Below are 22,904 nucleotides of genomic sequence, written 5' to 3' on the forward strand. Positions count from 1 at the left end.
ATATGGTCAAGTCTGTGTAAAATATAATAATTTACCATGAACTGTTTTTATGATCTAAAAGGTTCATTTCAGAATTCAAATATTTATTAAGGGTTTTGGAGTTCAAGTAGCGTGAGAATAAAAAGAATTGTGATTTGCTGGACATTAATACAGATAAATGATGTTGAGAAACAAATTATTCTATTTAAAAAAAAAAAAAAAAAAAAAAAAAATCCTATTTTTCAAGCTTCACAAAAATATTTTACATAACTAAAGTGTAAAACATTGAAGCATCATAATCTTTTCTTTCATCAGGCATTTTTTTCATTATTTAAGAAATATGAATTAAAATGGGATATATATTCAAAGACATTTAAAATTTCCCATATATTACAAGTTAATGTTAAATGCAGCGTATCAAACTTAACCACAGACAATCAAATTAAAGTTGTTCATTTTAGTTGTAAAAAAAAAAATGTCATAAAGGTTTAAATTAATATGGAGGGAAAAAAACTTACTAAATTTAACATTTCAATTTCTGTGTTACCCTTTAAACACACTCTTCCTCACCATTAGACCACTATGCCACTATTATGCCACCATAATACATCAACCCAAACACCTTGTTTAATCTGTAAATAGTCAACAGTTTCATTCACTAAAATGAACTTATATGAGGTATAACATACATACATATATATATATATATATATATATATATATATATATATATATATATATATATATATATATATATATATATATATATATATATATATATATATATATATATATACATATATATATATATATAGATATAGATATATATCTATATATATAGATATATATATATATATCTATATATATACGTATATATGTATACATATATATATACATATATATACATGCACATTTATGTGTATATTATCAATCACGGGGTGCTAACTTAAATTATTTTGCAGTACATGTAATAAAAACATTTCCCTTGTTTGAACTCTGGTTTCATGCACCTCATGCGTCATTTGATGGATCCATTCTGTTGTGACAGTAAACTGTTTAGCTTTATTTTATTGTTACTGTCATTTACAATCTGTAAAGAAATATAAGTTGTGCATCAGCTACACAACAGGCAATCTGTGTAAAAAGTCAAAAACATGCAATATCACTAAACTGCATGAGAAACGCATTTATTTTAAATAAAAATTAATCTGTTAGTTTCACTCCTGACATGTTTTTATTCGTACAGAGAACAGCTCTCATAAACAATCAGCTACAGGTATCAGATTTAAACTACAAAGTTTGATTAATGGCTCAACTTGAAGTCAGCTGCCATGCTGCTGAGGATTGTGATAAAAAAAAAAAAAAAAAGGTAAATATATACTTGAGCTTTTCATCCATCTTCTCAGAGCGATCAAAAATCCTGAATTCAAGTGAAGCTCCTTTCATATTTATTCTCACATAACACATTTCTTATCTTCACAGATAATAAACACCTGCATGTTTCAGATTTCTTATCGCTGTCCCTTTATGTCTTATCTCTGCCGTTAATATGTATGCCTATATGTATACACTTAACCTCGTCAACGATAGAATGAAATGATAAGACTTTAATAATCACTTTAAGTGCTGTGAATCAGATGGTAGTGTGATTACACCTTCAAGGCCTCAAAGTCACATCAAGTTAAATAGTGTTTTATTCTTCTTATTATCTTTATATTTTTCCTGTTTTTCTTAAAATAATATTTTTCATATTTCTTTTGGTTTTTACAAGCTTGATATATTTGCTGCATACGATGCTGTCGTCAATACGAAATGTGTGTGAAGTGGTTCTGCACAGAGTTCATAATTATTTAAACTAAATTAAATTATTCATTTGTTTAAATAATGTGCCATTTAATCAGCACAGAAATATTTAGATAAAAGGAAAAACTGACTGAGTCACAATCAAGTGAGAGCTTATTTATTTTTATCTTTTATATAAACTTTTTGTAACAACTTCTTATAGTCTTATAATTAATTAAAATTGAGAATACATTTTTACTTACTCAGTAGAAAATTTATTCCATTTTTATTCAAGTATTTATTAAATTTGGCAACGACGGGAACAAATAATTGCATTTTTATATTTTTTTTCTGCAAGAACATTAAATATGTTGCCCAGTTGCTGCACAATGTGAAGGGACACAATGTGCTTTTTATTTACATGAGTGTGTGTTGAAGCAAATTACCTATTAACATTTTAAATGTGTGTATTCTACTTACCACTGACTCCTTAATCATCTGTTTGACCATTCAGAGCCGGTAGCTTTGTTGAGGCCTGCAATGAAGACTGCAGCAAATGTGTTGTCATCCACTGTGTGTGTGTGTGTGTGTGTGTGTGTGTGTGTGTGTGTGTGTGTGTGTGTGTGTGTGTGTGTGTGTGTGTTTGCATTGCCCCCTTTCAAACTGAGGTTTTGCATCGACAAGACCCTCTGTTGTCAATTTTTCACTCTTTCTTTTTCTGTCTGGATCACACATTCTCCCTGTCACACACACACACACACACACACACACACTGCCAGTCAGACAAACCTGTGCAGGATCAGTCATGCAAGAGGTTGTTGAGGTGCCAGTTTAACATTGTTGTCTATAAGCTGCTTTGGACCAAAAGGAGAGGCTCTGAGGACAAATCCAAATGGTTTTCCCACTGCACGTATAGCTGTGTGTCAGGGAGCAACTGAGGGGGAGGGCGGCGGTTCACTCCAATTCACTCTCACTTGAACCTATAGCAAATGTGAACAGCAACAGCAATTGATTTGCTAATGATAGAGCCCTCACTCTTCATTAAAATGGCTATAACAAGCTTGTCCTTGTCTGTATTGAAATGTTTGGGAAGCTTCCTAAATTGATTAACTGAAGGTGAAGTAGCGACAGCCGTTCATGATGTTGTTTTATCCAGTGGAAAGATGAATTGAGATAAATGCGATACAGCCGTTTATGTCAGCTACGTTGCCCGGATTTGCTCGGAGTAACCAAATTATAATTATCGAATTATTGTGGAAGAAAATGAGAGGAGGAACATGCTCAGCTGGAATTTAGTAAATTAACTTGAACATAATCAATGCCCTCGATTATACACTCTCCTCAGCTCGGCGAGGACTCCTGGCTCAAGCTGCCGTCACTTTTTAATATCCAGCTTTTACACAAACACTTTTTACATTGTTTACTTTGGCAAACTGGAGGAAGATGGATATGCTGTTTCAATAATAATAATTAGATGCTGTTTTCTTCTGTACAACAGACAATTCTAATCATTTTTACTTGTTTTCCACATTTAATCATTTCCCTTCTCTTTTTAATGTCCCTGAAACAAGCAGCACTCAAGTTATGTTTCCTTAAAGCCAATGAAAACTGCAGCTGGACTACAAATCAGAGGAAAGCAAAGTCTAAAATAGCACCTCTGTCTGTAACTCCCATCAAAATGACGTTTACACACTCTCTCTGCCGGCCTGTGGAAATCAGTATTTGTTTCATAATGATGTGGCAACGATGATGATAGTCATTGTGTCCTGCTGTGGATGTGACACAAATGGCATATAAATCCAGATGTGACAGGCTTTAATAAGCAGCTGCTGACGATAATCCAGCTGATAAGTGACGCTGAGGAGCTTTAAACCTCTCAGCTCCAGCACATCTCTCCACGAGCAGCTGATTTTCTACATGACTTCATGGGCTGTAATGAAATATCAGGGGGCAGTGTGGTAGCTTAGCGCGTCAAGCAGCGTTGATTGAAATCCACCGCAAGACAACTCTGTCTGTCTGTCTGTCCTGTATTTAACAAAAAAAAAGAGGCGTCTCATAGAAATGATTGGGTGTTGCAGCATAGTGCCAAAGCTGTAAAAGTGAGCACAACTGTGAACACAATCTGTGGCCTTCGTCATGTGCAGGCTTGCTGCGTTAGTCGCGGTGTTGTGCTGTTCTGGAAAGGTGTGATGGATGCAGAGCAAGAAATCGCAGCATGGTTTTACAGGTACAGCTCAGTGCCTGTTCATCACGCAGCGGTGAATAGCTGTCACTGGGTTTCAGCTGTCTCCATCTCTCAGACCCTCAATTTCCTTTAGCAGAAATCAGTATGAGCGTTGCCTCTCTGTGTAGGATAGATGCAGGATGGAGGACCTTTACCATGGCAACCACTAATGCAGTATAGATGCAGAGGCTGAATCTCGACCATACTGTTGTAATAGCACAGGATTCATGGACGGCAGGTGGGGAACGTCATCCGGGCTGTTTAAATGAGTACCTTTGATGTCTAGCATGGTGAACTCTAAATCCCACTTGGCTCTTCTGTGGAAATCAGGCTATTGTTTCCTGTATTAGTTCAGCGCCGCCGTATTCTTTCTATTCAGGTCCCATTCAGCAGCTTGTAGCCAACAAAAGAGTCTCTCCTCAACATGGCTTCCTCACTGCAATGCTTTAGAGCCGCTCTTCATTTTTTATGACAGCCTCTCCTTCACATTGTTTTCTATATCGGCTTATACTGCCCAATCCTAATAATCCTCCTGTAGACGGAGTCAAAAGTCTGGTCTGTGCAGTGTCCTCTCACCTTCTGCCGGGGTCTGACTTCTATATCTTCTGTTACTTCCTTTCACACACTGGATTACATTCTTCTTCTTTTTTTTTTTTTTTGTTTTCAGAGAAAGGAAGAGAAAATTGAACCTAAAAATATCCCAACAGTCTAGAAACTGCGACATTGCAGCTGTAGATGCATGACATAAATACTATCTTTTTAAATATTTTTCCGTTTATAGCCACGCAGGATGCTTTACAGTGTACATACGACATTAGATGAGACACACTCTTATAGAGAAGTAGTAATTTAGCTCTTCCATGCTGTATGAGACCCTTTCTAGCAGACAGAGAGGCCATGAGTCACAGCCCTCCAGACCAGAGCATCCGAAACAAGCTTTCTTTCTGAGGCCTTGTCATCGGCGCTTTCCTGACCTGCTGCTACTGTCGCAATGCATGCATGTGTGTGTGTGTGTGTGTGTGTGAGGGCGTATTTGTTTTGTCTGCCCCTATCTATAGCTTTGAGCTGCCCCTTTCTTTCACAGCGAGAGAAAGAAACCACACCCCTCAGGCCTGCGCCAGTCTGTGTGTATGTGGCAGTTTGCTCTCCTGGGATTTAGGGATTTCTGTAGGACTCTCTGCTCTGCAGCAATAAGCCACGGCACACCAAATACTTATACTTCTGCATTAAATACACACAGGTAGCTCAATAAAAAGCTAGGTGGTCCGGTACATTACAAAAACATGTGGAACAGGTGAAAATAATGCATTTGAGTTCACGCAGCGAGATATTTGTTAGAGCTTTTTTTTATTTATAAAACTAGAAAATTCAAACTAATGCATATATTAAATAAATGTCAAACACACATGAAAACACAGCCGATAATTCAGTGTAACAATTGGCACAGATTTAAGAATACACACGCACACACGTGTTAACATACAGCTCCGGATTTGGCCAATAAGAAGAGAGCTTGAATGTAACCTGTTCTTCTTGTGTGAATCTAAACCCCCAGAGGGACCAAAACAACACCTGTTTTCATGTGTGTGTGTGTGTTGGTGTGTGTGTGTTATGATATACTGTGTTATCATACGCACAAGGCACATGTTCTAGTTACATACATGCTGTTTTATCCTGAACATAAATGAAAGCAGATGACCTCTCAGGATGACTTCTGATTCAATGTTGTTGATGAAGTGTTAGCTGTTAATGCTGCAGACTGTATGGTCTGATCAGTTTCATCTTCTTTTGCAGCCTACAGTTTTAAAAACTTTCCAACACACATGCAATACACGGTCCTGGACCGTTTATTCCCTCACTTACAGATGCCTTCATTTCTCAGTATTTCAGTATTTAGCTGTGACAATATTTTGATTGGCGAACGCTGCCAGACTGCTGCAGTGGAGGATTATCAAAGCCTAAATCTTTAGCTTTATCCTCTGAACACATTTATCCTATCAGCTGATTTATTTCTAAATGAATTGACCAGAGATTACTTTCTTTACATCCACACAACACAGCATTATTATCATTATTATTACATATTTATTTTTGTTTTATTATTACTATTATTACTATTATTATTATTATTATTATTATCATTATTATTATTATTATTATTATTATTATTATTAATAATAATAATAATAATAATAATAATAATAATAATAATAATAATAATAATAATGTAGATTAGTTTACATTATAAAATTATTATATATTACAAATCCAATGTGGATGTGTGTGTTATTGAACAGTCTGTCTTGATATCCAAATCAATCTGCATTTATTGGTGAATTTCAGGTGTTAACACTCAGTGAGCGCTTCATGCTGCCTGGGTGGAACATGAAACGGCCTCTCCACCTGGACGAACAAGTACTGTGTGGTCTCCCCTGAAGTGGTGCAGCAGCAGGATCATTGGAGAGCCACAGCGTGTTTGGGAACAGACCAATCTGTGTTATTTCAGGACAGCCTGTTGGATGAAGGGCCCCTCCACGGGCATTACGGATTAATCTTTGGCAGGATCTCACCAGGATCAACCAAAATGGGTTGTTTAACCTCACGTGTTCTAGACCTCTCATGATAAGCCAGGAGGATTCAATGCGACCCACATTTGCACGACAATATAAATATATAATGTGAATCCTAATGACATATTGTGTATATAGAATCTATACAGCACTTAATCCAGATGTTGGTGTGCTTCTGTCCAGCTTTATTCTCATTTCTCTCCTTCAGCTCATCTAAAAAAGTGACCCACATGCAGTCATATTTAACCCTTTACCTATCTGCTTGTTTAACAAATAAATAAAGAAAAGAACGTCTACCTTTGTTCTTATTTGTTAGAAATAGTTTGTTTTACAGGACTGAGAGTGGAAGTATAATGTTGTTCAGTTTAGCATGATGGAGCGTGACTGACAGATCTGATTTCAAAAAGTAAAATGTACAAGAATGATCCCTGCATCCTGGCTTAAATTATGAATATGATCAAATTTTTATATAATCAGGACAAATAAAGCATAAAACTCGATATTGGTTGTCAGTTCAGACCTTTTGCAGTGATTCCAAAGACAGTGGGCTTGATGCAGACTTTCATAGACATCACAGATTAGACCTCAGAAGGATTTCACAGAAAGTAAATCAGATTTTTTTTTTCTTTTTTTTTCCACACTGACCTTTTAATCCAGACGCAGGAAGATGAACTGTGATGAGCTGCTTGTGATTAAAACATGCTGGTAACTCAAGCGTGACTCCGCAGCTGCAGTGTCACACTTTCCCAGGATGCTCGTTTCATTTCCCGCTGACAAATATTGTTCATTCTTTGTTTACTGTGAGATTGTGAATACAGTTACTGTTTAACAGAGGCAACATAATAAACGTCTTCCATCAGGTGAAAGTCAACTAAAAAAAGTTATGTAAAGACACTGAATAATAAAATCTGCTTTTCGCCTTGCACTTGCTTTTCTACCTACACTTCTAAATTTAACTTCACACTTAAAAGCTGAAACATTAACACGATATCCAGCCGTGTAAACAACTGTGGGTCCTTGGAAACACTGTGTTTAGATTGGGTAAACTATATTTCACCACTACAAAGGCAGGTATGTCTTTTTATGAAGGAGTTCTTTTACAACAGTGAACTTGTTAGCAGGTGAAGGCTTTAATGTGCGATTGCAACAAACATGATTATGTCAGACACTGTATGTACCATTCTCTTTGTTCAAAGGCCTTTTGGGATAATATGTTTTAATGTACTTTATCAAAGATTCCTTTTTCTAACGTCTTCACCCACAAACACTTTCAATAATGTTTGATGTTCAAAAAATATAATGAGAAAGGTTGGAGGTTAACAAGGATCTGATCACCACCCTGCCACCTGCAAACCTTTCCATTGATTTATGTTTTGGTCTGTAATTAAGATGTATGCTACCCTGAACGTTGAGTGATGTCATCTTTTTATTTTCTTCCTGAAGTTACTCACTGTGCCCTGATTTCGTACCATTTTTGCATGAGCATGCTCCTGTAAAATTATGTGTCTCCCGAGAACTGGAGTCATTTGATTTTTAAACCTCATGGCTCTATATTTAACTGAGTGACAGCAGTAATTCTCACCGTGGTTTGAAAGCAGTTCAAAAGTGAAATCTATCACTCTCAGTTACTGTAATTGTTGCAATCTCATGACACAGGGTGGAGTCATTTTAGGTGATGTGCTTGCATAATATGAAACCATGATGATTCGATTCCCGTCTATGCCATTAAGACACTGGTGAATTAACTGTTTTCAGCTGGAGTTTGCCTTGAGGTTATTTGCACCCACAAACTGCAAGTAAAGGTTAATGAAGTAGCCTGTAGCCGGAAGACAAGACAGTATTTTTGTTTCGTCATGAAATCACAACTTTTTTGATGAAGGGACAGTATAAAGGTACATTATTTGATTGACACGTTCTATTACTCAGAGAATAAGGGACCAAACCCAGACGAGAGGCCCTTTCTCCTTATTAGTTAATGTTGAGTTAAATAGAAACTCATCTGAAAATGAAAAGCTGTGATCTTAGAATAAAGGAGAGATCACATTATTCGCTTGAAGGGCTTCATTTATGCTCATGAATCCCTAATAAATTTTAATAACCAAATCTGCTTTCTGATTGAGTCAGGAAATATAGTTCATCTAAATCTGTGATATTTTGAAGAAGTAATCCGGTTAGCAAGTGTGCCCACACTGTTTGATCAGGTAAATCTGGAGCAGGATTAATTGCCTGAACTCAAGATTTTTTGCCACTGAAACTGTGAAAACACTGGTAAATTATCAGTGTTTTGACCCCTTTCCTTGACAAGGGAGATTCAATTTATTTCATAAACAAAACCATTTCTGTTCTGATTATCATCATTTCCCAGGAATCACTGACTCAAAAGATGAGAAGTGATGCAGAAGTAAGCCTCCACAGGAAAGGTGCGCTGACCTGCAGAATGACTAGCTTTTTTGCCTGCAGGCATAATCACAAAGATTTATTTGCTCAACGGAAAGGTGTTTGTGCACAAAACAAAAGCAAACTCCTCATTGCCACTGACATTTGACATTTAATTATTGTTGAATGAACAATTAATAATAGTAAAAAGTTTTATTTTTTTGTTTTTTCTTTTAAACTAGATTATCTAGTACCATGTACCTTAATAGAGCTCATGCTACAATGAAAGAGTCTGAAGTGATTTTAACCTGCTGTTGTTTTCTCAACTTTAGATTGTTTTTTCCCTTGACTGAGGTTATTCATTTTAGTATCATTAGGTGGTGGGAAATACTAGCAAAAACAAAACTATTCTTTCCACAAACACCTTTACTCACCTCAGTCTGTGAAGGTAGAAGAGCAACTTTTCAGAAGTGAGAGAAATTATCCAGTTTTCCAGTCTAAGAAATTCGGGAAAAGGGATCAGATTTCTTTTTTCCAGTGTGTCGGAACTTCATTCCATTGTGTATTCATACGCCAACCACATACATAGATTATGTATTACTTTACTTAGTTAAATCAAATGCTTCACACAACAAATGGACTTCGTTACTGTCTTAGAAAATATACATATAAAACTGGATCAGGCGACACTCATTATTTGCTACTTTAGTTTCTATTTTGATAGGATGCACGGCGAGATATGGGACTACTGGGGGTGTGATGTGGTCTATTTAAACCCGCCGCCATCTTACATTTCTCAGTCTCTGCTGTTCTGGCTCCGTGTGTTTCTGTTGCTGGTGGAGGGAGTGGATGAGGACTCCCCGCTGACGCTTGTCTTCACATTTTCCTCGAGTTTTCCCTTTTTTTTTCCGTTTTCAAGTGGTTTTACTTTCCGGGACCCAAGTGGACGGACTTGCTGTGTTGACAAGGGTAGGCTTTTACTTTCAGTCTATCGGTATTTATTCCATTTCTTGCTCTTTTCTTGTCCGGCACTGAACGCCAGCGGGAAGGGAGACGCTTGTTGTGTGCGGGCCGGCCGGAGATGCTGCTGCTGCAGCTAACAAATCTGCTGCTTTCACGGTGGATACATGGGATATGCCAGCCGCCGCCTAATGTGTTAAAAATACCTATTTTACTGAAGATACTGACTTAATGTTAGTCAATGACTTTTTATTGGCCATTAGACAATATTCCATTATCATTAGACGTATCATGTGGATCTCTTCCTGCGCAGTTTATTCGGAAAAGAAAGCAGAATTAGTAACAAATACCGATATTGTTTGACTAATTAACATGACTAAACGTTAGCTTAACTATTAACCTATTTAGTCTCGGTCACATTCCTCTAATCTGACTCACGTTTGTGCTACTTGAGTTTCGCCTTTTGGTAGTTTGTGTATATTGGAGCTGTTTGAGCTTTTCATGACTCCACATGAGACAGAAATGCGCCCAGGTGAAGCTTTAACCTTTTAACACTAAACTTAGTTAAAATCTCTTAGCAAACACAGGTTAACATTAGCCACGTTACAAAATGTGTTGTCTATAAGCAACACGTTTCGCCAGAAGCGTCTCGTGAACTTTATAGAAACGTGAACACTTTGCGTTAAAACGTCAATTCCTGCTGTGTAACTTTAATAGTTTATTTAAAAAAAAAAAAAAAACAGTACAGCTGCTTGTGTTTTCCTTACGTCCTTTTAAACAAAGACCGACAAATTCCTCCCAGCCGAAGTGCTTTGGGAGGAAGACGAGGAGGAGCCAGAGTGTGAAATCTGAGTCGGTGGTGTTGGGGCAAGAAAGTCCGGGGCAGCTGTGGAGGAGAGGCGGGGCGGCGCGGTGATTGTCTGCCTCAGCCTTTTGGTCTGTTTTATTTCACGTTAATGTGCATAAGTCTTTCTGTAAAACCCCCTGTACAGTCAGAGATGAAACAATGTGACTGCTGGAGAGGCAGCTGTGAGAAATCTGTGTGGAAAAAGTTGGAAACCTCGCAGTTTTTTGTCTCCCGGTACAAACAAGTGGTATTAAGGCAACTCCAGCACATAAAGACATGTTGTTTTTTTTACGTTTTAAAGTGATATTTCAAGAAAAAGAAGTGTTGCATCTCCTCTTGTATTGTATTTTAAAATATAGAGTAATTAATGTTGGTTTAATTTTATAGTCACGGTATTTTATGTGCGTTTCATTTTAGACTTAGTTTAAATGTCTTTCTCAGTGATGTTTCTTCGGTCCCCCTCAGTGAAATCCCCGACCAAGTTACACAACGGAACATTACCCGACCTACCTGCTATCTTGTCAGCATGTTTTCTGTTTTTTTTTTTTTCCCCCTGATGATGCATTGATAATTTTGAGACGGAAACGTGGGTGTTGGTTACATGCGAGATCGTACCTGGTATGATGACACAAACCACTTGCAGGAAAACGACTATCAAGAATCTTTCCACTGGTTTTGCTTTGACCCAGGACTTAAGTTTTTTCTTTTCTTTTCATAAGCCCACTTTTATGTAATTCTGTTCATTTATGCTGAAAGGGCAGCTGCCAGTTTGCACTGCTCTCAACCTATAAGGTTTATTTAATGCTGGTTGGAATTAATTGTATAAAACAATGGCAAAGTCACCTTCATGTGAGTCCCATGGATGATTTAGCAGCTTCTCCACAGGCATCTGGGATTTTGCAGTGGAGAAAGAGAATAAAGCTCTGCAGCGGCTGCAGGCACTGGGTTCAGTGTTGTTGGCAGCCAGCAGTGAGTGCTGCTGACCCTGCACATTATGCGGCTAAGCCTGTGGCAGCTTCTGTCTCTGCTTGTGCCGATAATACAACTTGTTTGGGTCATTTACTCATCTGGATCTATTGACTCCCTCTGTTTTTTCACTGAAGTAAATGAGTGGTGCTCGAGCTTAAATGGATTTTCTTCATTTTGTAGTCCTATTCTCAAATGCGTTTGTTTAACCCAAGCTGTGCATAATTTCAAATCGAAAGTACGTGTGTGTGTCTGCGTTTTTAACAGCCACTGCATGCTGCGGAAAGTCTGTAAAATTACAGCACAAATGTCTGCAGGCCAAAGAACTGAAATGTCATTTCAAAGAAATGCGTATTACACTTTGTATTCTTCTTTTTTTAAAAATATATTGCCACTGTGTTAGTAAGCTCAGCCAGCCTCGCATTTGCTGACAGAACGGATGTGGCTTTGAATGAAGAGTATTGGTCTGCATTCTAGTAATGAATAGATGAATCTGATGGTTTGTTTTAAATGCTCACTAATTAAGTACAAAATGGAAAAATCAGCTAATTTTTTATTTTTAGTTCTTAGATAAGCAGCTGGCGTGTGAAACCGAACTCATCTGAGTTGAGCTGTTGTAGCCAGCTGCATAGGCTGCTCTACATCTGCATGTTTTGAGGATTAAAGTTCTGTGAGGTTGGAAACATCTATTATCATTTAATGATTTTTATACATTATAAAAAATCAGCTGTAATACATAAAGTTATGTCATAATTTTGTCACAGCTACACAGTTGCAAACTTTCCAGTTTGAGCAGCACATTTCCCACATTCAGGACAGTGCCATACATAAGGACTGTGCTCCCAGTAATTCGCTCCTGTGCTGGAAGTGCTGTTGTCAGTGTTGACCTGTAGTTAATCTTGACTTCATGGGGCTTTGAAGTGTGCCTGCACACAACCTCACTATCTACATTCACACGAGTGCTATATTTGATAGACTAAACCAAGCATGGCTGAAGGTGATGTTTTCCTTTGTTTCTCTGCACAGGGCAGCGGTCTTCATACTCTGGCTGGTGGGCTGGTGTGTTAGTCAGAAGGCATCTGGTTTCAATTATATGGCTTTCAACTGCACTAGGCACAACTCTACATATTGGATTTCACATCTGGCTTCAAAGAAACCTATCGTCCAGATTTTTGCGGCATGACTGCTGGCTTGATGTTTCTAACAGTCTAACAGTAACAAGTTTGTTGTGAGTTTGACTTTGCAGTTTAAGCTGCTGTTTGTGCCTCAGTTGGAGGCCAGACTTTGCTTGTTTGCTGATCTCTATTTTTTATGAGCAGAGTTTCCAGGGCCCAGATGTAAAGAACCACTTTACCACCAGTGTGAATCATAAATGGGTTCCACTGTGTGCTTTGATTGCCCGTTTGATTCGTATCCAGGCATGTATGGGACATGTGATTCCCATTAGGACTCTTCTAGGTTATGTCAGGGCAGGCCTGCAGTGCTCGGAGGATGGCGTGTGAACAGTGAATTTGAGTTGGTACATTTGTGGTGAGAAGCAACAGTCTAGGAAAATGATTCAAGATTGTGTTTAAGTCACGCAACTGAGCTGAGGGGGTGTGGATGTTGGATAGGGAAGTAATTCAGAGCTCCACAAATCCTTTCGCATCTATTTGCACCTATTTGTACTCTTAGTAGTTTTTTTTTTGTTTTTTTTAAACCATTAAGGTCCTGGCTGTTTGATTTTTGCTCCTGTTTGCTTGCTTGTATGGAAGCCTTTGGCTCAGCTGTACACAGGAGACTTTTATACACAATATGGTCCAATCCAACAAGACATTAAATGTTTGGGGAAGCTGACAAACTTGTACCATGTATGATCTTAGAAACGGATTACAGATGATAAAGGAGGACCTTATGAGCCCACTTTCAACACTGTATGCATATATCAGCAGAACGAAATCTCAGTTCTGGTTGTGAACTCTATTTTGAGGGAAACCTGCTGGAAAAACCAGCCTTATTTGATATTTATGTTGAAGCAGACTATTTTGGGTTCTTTGACAAACTGTTCAGTAGCAGATGCCATGATCTATTCCTGTAACTGGATTTTCAAGTCTCCGGAAAAAGAGATGGCTTTCATCGTCAATCTGTCCTGATAACATCTTGTGACAAAAGGATTTTATTGTCATTGCTCACAAGTTGAATTTGATATTTTAGTACAAATTTGTGAAGGTAAAAGCACTGCAGTCTCACACCTGTTGAATCGAATATAGTTTTAGGAAATGGCTATTGAGAATTAAAAATACCTTTCTGTGACATTGTGTTGTGGCACTTTTTTGTTGTAAATCTATTAATTATAAAGTTAATCAAGCAAAAACAACAAAACAGAGTATACAAATTGTATCTTTCATTGAGCAGTGGGTGATGGTTTTTCTCCCCTTTTCAATGGCAACACGTCATGCTTTGTACATCTCTAAGACTTGCGTAACAATTAAAACTTTTCTCTTGGGAACTTTTTTTTCCTCATTTCATTAAGTGTCTTTTTCATTTTCAGTTTTAATCGAATATCAATATAACACTGAAGCCTGTCCTTGCTTTTAACTTGTTTCTATTCTACTTGGCTATCGAGTAAAGCATGTTGTCCATTTCTGTGATTCTGTAAGTGCGCAAGTTGTCGGCTTTTTTCAGATGTCTATGATTTGCATGTAGATTTATTTTTTTTGAGGAGTGAAGCTTCATTTAAAACTCTTCATTACTTTGTTTCCTGTGGAAACATAAACAATTGCTCAGTTAGGCAAGTTGCCTATGTGGTTTTAATGTTATACAGATGGAAAAAGTAACCCACAAAGATGTTTTTGTGTGTTTATTTGGTTTGATATTAGTTTAATGAATAAGGGAAATTCTACAGACCCTCAGTGCAGCAAGACGTTACACGTCAATAGGACATTCATGCCCTTGGTATGTCTGAGGAGAAATGGGGTATAAACTTTGTTGGTCTTTTCTCTATTTGTGTTTCTGAATGACATTTTTCCATTGATGGTTAAGATGACTTTGGAGACCGAGACTCTGAGTTCAGTGCAGGAAAGGCAGTCGGGTATATATGTGACTTCCGATGTGACAGACTGGTTTAAAAGCATTTTGTTTTGTCAAACCCTCTGTTTTGTTTGATACTTCTGCAGTATCTGAACATGTACAGACATGCACACAGACTATTATTACTGTGGGATTTTGCTTTTCCTACAGAGTTAGTTTTTGAACAAATGTAAGTGCAGATTTGAAAAGCAAACGTATTTCTGACTTAATGATATTCAGCAAGTTTTCCCAAGTTTTCCCGTTTTAGCAGAGATTTTTGTCTGGATTTTTACCATTTTCCATTCTTATAAATCTGCCATATTTGTTTTTCAGTAAAATAAAATAATAAAAAAAAGCTTTCTGAGACTTCCTTTTTCTGAATTAATACCCTTTTCGCTTGCTCTACCTCTCCTGCCATTTGCCATTGTTTACTTTCCTGCAGTGTGGTTTTGGCTTCAAAGCCAGTGCAAGTATGTGTCTCCCTCCTCCCTCTTGCCTCTTCTCTCCACCCAGTGCTCCACTTCCCGTCCTTCCTCACTTAAATAGTTTGTAGCTGCTAGACTTAATGGTGGCTTTTGTGTGTGAGCTGTGGCTGTTTGCATATCTGTCTAAAACGGAAAAGGGAAACCTGATAAAGGGAGGAGGCAGGAGGGGAGAGAAAACACCACAAAGTCGCTTGTCTGGAATTCTTTAAAACTTATACCAGCATTAATTTAAGCTCTTTGCCCTCCCTCTTCGCCAACTTTGCAGCAATGTTTTGAGTGTTCAGTTTAAATTGGCTGTTTGTCACACTGGTTGTGTGCAGAATAGATGAAGTGAGTAATGAATGAAATGCTGCTCAGGCAGTTTGACTTACTTTTTTTTCTCCCCTCCCCAGATCAGGAAGCTGTGTTGGTTGTGGTTTGAGAAAGGAACATGGCTTCCCAAGGTGAGTTAAGATTCAGACACACACACTTATGTTTTCCATCTTTCTCACTTTTGCACATAAACCTGAGTCGGTTGCAGTGCATTAAACGTGTGGCAGTCCAAACGCATCTTCTCTGCAGGCAGATTTATATTCTTATTAGAAAACAGCGAATTACTTATTGATTCCAATTTAAAACTTGGGTTATGTGTAAAATCAAACTTGACGCTTCAAGAGTCCGTCACTGGTAAATCTAACCTGACTGAGGGACACTGGAACTTAACAAAAGAAAAAAATCCATTTAGTGCAGTGGCTATAAAGCTTTGTTGAAACGACTCGTAATATGTAATGCTGTCGCATGTTGCAGTCGTTTTTCAGTATGTCAGAGCATGCAGTTTACTGAAATGAAAATGACTCTTTGGAAACTTCACAGCATGCTTGTGAACCTGTGAAGTTGGTTTAACTGACTATTTAGCACCTTAAGTTGATGTACAGTATGTGTTTGTTGTTCTTTTAGCTGATCTGATGGAACTAGACATGGCCATGGAGCCAGACCGTAAGGCAGCAGTCAGCCACTGGCAGCAACAGTCCTACCTAGATTCAGGCATCCACTCAGGGGCCACCACAACCGCTCCCTCTCTCAGTGGGAAGGGCAACCCTGAGGAGGAGGATGTTGACAACCAGGTCATGTATGAGTGGGAGCAGGGCTTCAACCAGAACTTCTCCCAAGAACAAGTACAAGGTGAGTCACAGCACTGCTTTTCTTCTAAAAACTGGAAGATAAGTCAAACATAAAGGCCAATGCAGCTAACCTGAGAAATGTTTTCTTGACTAGACATAGACGGTCAGTTCGCCATGACGCGTGCTCAGCGGGTGCGTGCAGCCATGTTTCCAGAGACTCTCGAGGAGGGAATGCAGATTCCTTCCACACAATATGATGCTGCAAACCCCACAAACGTCCAGAGGTTGGCAGAACCATCACAGATGCTCAAACATGCTGTGGTAAATCTGATCAACTATCAAGATGATGCTGAGCTTGCAACCAGAGCCATACCAGAACTTACCAAACTACTCAATGACGAGGACCAGGTAATGTTTTCATACAAGCAGAGGGTCAGATCTTCTCTCCAAACACTTGGTTGTTTTTTTTATAATTCTGCAACATCTGTGTTTGTCCCCTCTAGGTTGTAGTTAACAAGGCATCAGTGATGGTTCACCAGCTGTCAAAGAAAGAAGCTTCTCGCCATGCCATCATGCGTTCCCCCCAGATGGTGTCTGCAATCGTCAGGACCATGCAGAACACAAATGATGTGGAAACCGCTCGCTGCACCGCAGGAACACTGCACAACCTTTCCCATCACAGAGAGGGACTGCTGGCGATCTTCAAGTCTGGTGGGATACCAGCTTTAGTTAAAATGCTTGGGTATGTAAAGGGATGGTGGACTTTTTTTCTGTGGTTTTTGGAGCTGATTAGCAAAGCTAGACTGGTGGCTGACAGACTTCTTATCCTTGATGAAGCAGACTTTTATCTGCTGCTTCTTATTAAGTGAAAACTAATAAGACTCATTTAGTTTTGGTGAGTTATTCTTATTTAATGTAGTTGTTCTTCCCTCTGCAGTTCACCAGTGGACTCAGTCTTGTTCTACGCCATCACCACCCTCCACAACCTCCTCTTGCACCAGGAAGGAGCCAAGATGGCTGTTCGTTTAGCAGGTGGGCTACAGAAAATGGTAGCTCTGCTCAACAAAACCAATGTCAAGTTCCTGGCCATCACCACCGATTGTCTTCAGATACTGGCCTATGGGAACCAGGAAAGCAAGGTGAGGTGTTCCCGAGTAATGCTGTTGACACATGTTGGTAATCACATAATGATCAAAAGGCCCAGATACAGTAACTTACACACTGTTTGACATTCCTTTTAACATCTGGAACAAAAAACGCCATCTAATGTGGAGTGATTTCTGTTTGACTAGTTGATTATCCTGGCGAGTGGAGGCCCCCAAGCGCTGGTCAACATCATGAGGACATACACGTATGAGAAACTGTTGTGGACCACAAGCCGTGTTCTCAAAGTCCTGTCGGTGTGTTCCAGTAACAAACCTGCCATTGTTGAAGCTGGTATGTTTACTGAACATGAAGCATCTCTTAATATGAGCGCATACTTTTATTTTTATGGAAGTAAATTTACTACAATTATGCTATTTTTTGTGTCTAGGAGGTATGCAGGCCCTGGGAATCCACCTGACAGACCCCAGCCAGAGACTGGTCCAGAACTGTCTCTGGACTCTCAGGAACTTATCCGATGCTGCCACCAAACAGGTGATGAAAACTGCGCCGTGTGATCACATCAAAGTTACTTAAAAAGGGAAAAAAAAGGGTGTAGGAAGGGAAGGGTCCACATTAAGTTTTGCAACTTGCTTTACTCTACAGAGATGGAAGATAAAGAAAAACTGACTTGTTTTCTTTTTTTTTTCTTTTTCTTTTTCTTATTTTGAACTCAATGCGCTGTTAACAAACCTGTATGTTCTCCAGGAGGGAATGGAAGGTCTTCTGGGAACACTGGTGCAGCTGCTTGGCAGTGATGACATTAATGTGGTGACCTGTGCTGCTGGTATCCTGTCTAATCTGACCTGTAACAACTACAAGAATAAAATGATGGTCTGTCAGGTGAGGACACACAATCCCACAGCTGATGTATAGTTAGAATAGATGGCCAGCATTTCTGGTCTCTTTTCAGTGGACTTGATTTTATCAGTTTGATTTGTTACCATTAGTCTGTCATGTCACCTGTTCCCCTCCAGGTTGGCGGTATCGAGGCGTTAGTTCGCACAGTACTTCGAGCTGGGGATAGAGAAGACATCACAGAGCCAGCTATTTGTGCCCTGCGTCACCTCACATCTCGACACCAGGATGCTGAGATGGCGCAGAATGCTGTCAGACTGCACTACGGCCTGCCGGTGGTTGTCAAACTACTGCATCCACCCTCACACTGGCCACTCATCAAGGTACACTCCTCTGCTCATTCATTCTGAAACACTGAACTAGGCATTAATACAGCTTTGCTGCTGTTGCTAAAAGAAAACACTGATAAAATGTTCATTTCTGCAGGTCAGGACTGTAATATGGAGAACGGAGCTGATTTACAAACTAATATATGTTTAACAGGAATATTTGGCCTTAAATCTTCTTTAGTTGTAATGTTTAAATGAAAATACATGGTTGACAAGGTGCTGTGCTCTTCAGGCTACAGTCGGTCTGATCCGTAACCTGGCTCTCTGCCCGGCCAACCACGCCCCTTTGAGGGAGCAGGGAGCCATCCCCAGACTGGTTCAGCTTCTGGTCAGAGCACACCAAGACACACAGAGACGCACCAGTATGGGAGGCACACAGCAGCAGTTTGTGGTAAGAGCGCTCACACATTCCCAAGACTTCTATGAATTCACACCAATGTAATAAACTCCGGTCAGCAGTGCTGCACGACGTGCTGCACAGCAGAGACGAGCATTGCAGTACCACCATGTAGAATTCACACCTTACATAGTTAACAAGGAGATTGTGAAATGTTCCCCGTTAATATCTCATCAGTTTTAGTTCTGACGTCCTCGTCAGCTGCTGGTTGGATTAGGAGAAGTGAACAGAAAGGGAAAAGAGCCGCTGTTGACCATTGAATGGTGTTTTTTTTCCTTTAGGAGGGAGTGCGTATGGAGGAAATAGTGGAGGGTTGCACAGGAGCACTGCATATCCTGGCAAGAGATGTCCACAACAGAATAGTCATCAGAGGACTGAATACCATTCCACTCTTTGTACAAGTAAGTTTTCAGATGTTTCATGAAAAAACGCAGAAATGAAACCAGTTTAAAAAATGTCAAGGTTGTGTTTTTATGTAATAATATAAAATCAGTTTCCTCCCTGAAATGTTGATAACAATACTTGGATAGAAGAAGAGGTGCTCTTTATGAGAATTTCTTTTAACCTTGAGATGTGTTTGTGTGCAGCTGTTGTATTCTCCCATTGAGAACATCCAGCGTGTAGCAGCGGGTGTGCTGTGTGAGCTGGCTCAAGATAAAGAGGCTGCTGAGGCCATCGAGGCTGAGGGAGCCACTGCTCCGCTCACAGAGCTGCTGCACAGCCGCAATGAGGGAGTTGGTATGTACATAAAACTAGTTCATTTACATACTGTCATCATTCATACCTGCTGGCTCCTAGCTTTGTTTTAGTGCTGCAGGGAGGTTATTATTGGATACAACAGCTGCATTTGCATTGTTTTCCCCACAAGTTTGCTTGTAAGATTTTGTAGTTTAAGACTGGGTGAAATATTATGACTGTCATTTCCAATATAGTTTTGATATTTTCGTGTTTGCAGTGTCCAGTTTTTTTTTTTTAACACAGAATTTGTCCGTTTTCAGCAACGTACGCAGCAGCAGTTCTGTTCCGTATGTCGGAGGACAAACCCCAAGACTACAAGAAACGGCTCTCTGTAGAACTCACCAGCTCGCTCTTCAGGACTGAACCAATGGCCTGGAACGAGGTAGGATGGACTCAGTATTTATTCCTGAACTGCCTGGCCATGATATTTGGAAAATGCCTGTTTTGCCTGTGTAATTATTTCGTTTTGTACTTTGCAGACTGGAGATTTGGGTTTGGACATTGGCACACAGGGAGAGCCTCTTGGCTACAGACAGGAAGGTGGGTCTCTTTGGATTTGTTTGTATGAAACTTTCTCCGTCTGAAAAAGGCAGATGGATGTCACAGCAGCTCGGCCAAGAAAACATTTGTACTTTCTTTCATTAGGTCAGTGTTTACCACTGACCAGTTTAACTTCATATTAAAATCCCAGCCTCTGTGGCAACCTTAAATCACAGCATGACATTGTTGGTCTTAGCCCCATCTCTACCACTGCTGACACGGTTAATGATTTAATGGACGTTGCCCAAGCAACAAGGGATGGTGAAGGCCAACAATGTTGAAGTAGAGGACGGAGATTGATTTTAAGTCACAAGAGGCTCAAAGAAGTTCAATGCTGCAGCTTTTAGTTGTCCGTGTGGACTGAGCTTGCTCTTTAATTTGCACTGCTCTCATTCCTCCAGCACATCACCGCTCTAAAAGATAAATAACACAGAGGCTTTATGTTGGTGAATATACTGAACTTTCTGACTCAACACAACTGAACTTTCTGACTCAACACAAACTGATCAACAAATTTAGTTAAAATCAATTCCAAGTCCAAACAGCTGGTGTGTGAAAAGAGCTTGATGATGGCTTTGCTTGGTGGAGGACAGACGGTGTGCTGATGGCGTGTTGCTGTGCAGTGTTACGTTTGATCATACTACTGTGTGACGGTGTGGTTTGTTAACATGCTTCTAACAACTGCTCTGCTTCCCCTGCTTCTCCTCCGTCCATTCCCTGCTTCCTCAGACCCAAGTTACCGTTCCTTCCATACGGGGGGTTACGGAGGGGATACAATGGGTATGGAGCCCATGATGGACCACGACCTGGGTGGAGGCCACCACCCTGGCCAGGACTACCCCCCTGTAGAAGGGCTGCCTGACCTGGGACATGCCCAGGAACTGATAGAAGGCCTGCCACCTGGAGACTCAAACCAACTGGCCTGGTTTGATACCGACCTGTAAATACCAAGACCAACATTACACTACACTTTCTACTAGGTAAGACTGACCTCTCACTTGTCTGGACTGATGTATCAGCTGGAATCAATGGCAGCAACATCTTTGCAAAGATTTAACATGGAATCGCAGTGGGGAAGATTCTGGATAAAAGGGCAGTGGAAGGAGCAGAGTGGATTTGCTCAGTGTGGCTATTGCATGTTCAGGCTGCTCTGGAACTCAAAGCTTTGTGATGTAGTGTGTGTCGAGTTACTTGGTGTTTGATCTCTGTGTGTGGCCCCTTTACCAACCCCACGGCTTCTTCAGCTCCTTCCTTTAACTTCACCACTACCCTCCTCCACTCATTTCTCTCTGCCTGTTGCAGCTGTATCATGTGATCTGGATGAACCTGCATCGTGATTCGCCCATATGGAGGAGGCGGGGTTTCAGAAAGTGCCTGAAGATGACTCAACAACAGCGAGCAGAGTTTCCTGTCTATGGGAACTCCATTGGGACAAAGTAGATTTTAGTGCGGTTCAGTTCTGGTCTCTCAGCCTGATGGGGACCAACTTCAAATCCTGACACGAAACAGATTTTGATCTCAGTGATTGGTTTTCAAAAACCCCTTTTTTATGTGTTCATTTTTACTCATTTTGTTCTACTTTTTTATCCCGTTTTCTTCAAGTCTGTAATGGTACAAACTGAATAGCTTTTTTCTTTTTATTCTGCATTGATACTCATTTCTTGTTTTTGCCGTTCATAGTATTTTAAGTCTGATAGTGTTGAGTTTTTTGGGTTTTTTTCCTTTTGGTTTTCATTTTAATGGTGATGCTCCATCCAAGTAAAGAATCGGATCACATTTTAAATGTTGTCCAAACACTAAATTTAATCAGTTGAATTGTATTCTGAAGATCAAGTGTAACATTGTGTAGCTTTTGTATAAAAAAAAAAACAGGAATTGGAAATCATGGTCCAAATATCAAGCTATTTTCTTGCTTTAAAGGACACTAATGTGTGTCTGCTGTTCCAAAGGGGGTTTAGCTGACCAAGGTGGGTGGGAGTGTCTGTAACAGGACATGGGTGGAAAAGTGCTCCTATTGGTCTGCTGTTACTAAGGAGTGAAGTGATTAGAGGCGCTGGTTGCTGTAGCCTGCTGTGTTCTGAAACAATAAAATGGACTGTCATTTCACCTGGATGTTTTGTCTTATTTCAGATTTAAAGTTACATTGCAACACAATGCAAATCAGGACATTAGTCACTGTTTACTCCTGGTTGCATATAAAATGGGGAAAAATAAGGTCAGGTGTGTTTCTCATGGAGGAAGGTGCCGTTTTATCATTTATTGGTGCATAAGGACAGCTGGACTTTTTCAGACAAGTTTTCATGTCTCTGTCCATTGGATATGGAAAAATAAAGCTGGGGCCAATCTGACACGAGAGCACCTCAATGACTGTAATTCCTCTTCTGATCCACCTACTATACAGATTTATGTGTAAGATGCATCATAACCAGGAACGATGATGGTGTATCATGTACTTTGACCAGGAGAAGTTAAAATCTTACTAAATCAAGCTGATTTGTTATTAAACCTGAATTGAGTGTTAAACATGACAAGGTCAGTGCTGTGATGCTTGTGACAGTCTAA

At 39.6% G+C, this 22,904-nt stretch overlaps 1 protein-coding gene across 2 annotated transcripts; it reads left to right on the top strand.

Moving 5' to 3' along the window:
- The first annotated feature begins 9,757 nt into the window (after nt 1-9,757).
- LOC306756476 (catenin beta-1) lies at nt 9,758-22,432 on the top strand. 2 transcript variants are annotated; one of them, XM_079241208.1, is made up of 17 exons: nt 9,758-9,900; nt 15,630-15,680; nt 16,174-16,398; nt 16,492-16,745; nt 16,841-17,079; nt 17,275-17,476; nt 17,630-17,774; nt 17,872-17,975; nt 18,189-18,323; nt 18,458-18,661; nt 18,900-19,058; nt 19,346-19,465; nt 19,652-19,802; nt 20,063-20,184; nt 20,282-20,342; nt 21,072-21,322; nt 21,645-22,432. In XM_079241208.1, exons 2-16 carry the CDS (start codon nt 15,668-15,670, stop codon nt 21,284-21,286), a joined length of 2,349 nt encoding a protein of 782 aa, XP_079097334.1. In that variant the 5' UTR covers nt 9,758-9,900; nt 15,630-15,667; the 3' UTR covers nt 21,287-21,322; nt 21,645-22,432. The 2 variants fall into 2 exon arrangements, with proteins under 2 accessions (XP_079097334.1, XP_079097335.1); XM_079241209.1 differs by lacking the exon at nt 21,072-21,322.
- Nucleotides 22,433-22,904: the final 472 nt, after the last annotated feature.

Source organism: Telmatherina bonti (assembly GCF_933228915.1).
Source record: "Telmatherina bonti genome assembly, chromosome: 5".
NCBI classification, from domain to species: Eukaryota; Metazoa; Chordata; class Actinopteri; order Atheriniformes; family Telmatherinidae; genus Telmatherina; species Telmatherina bonti.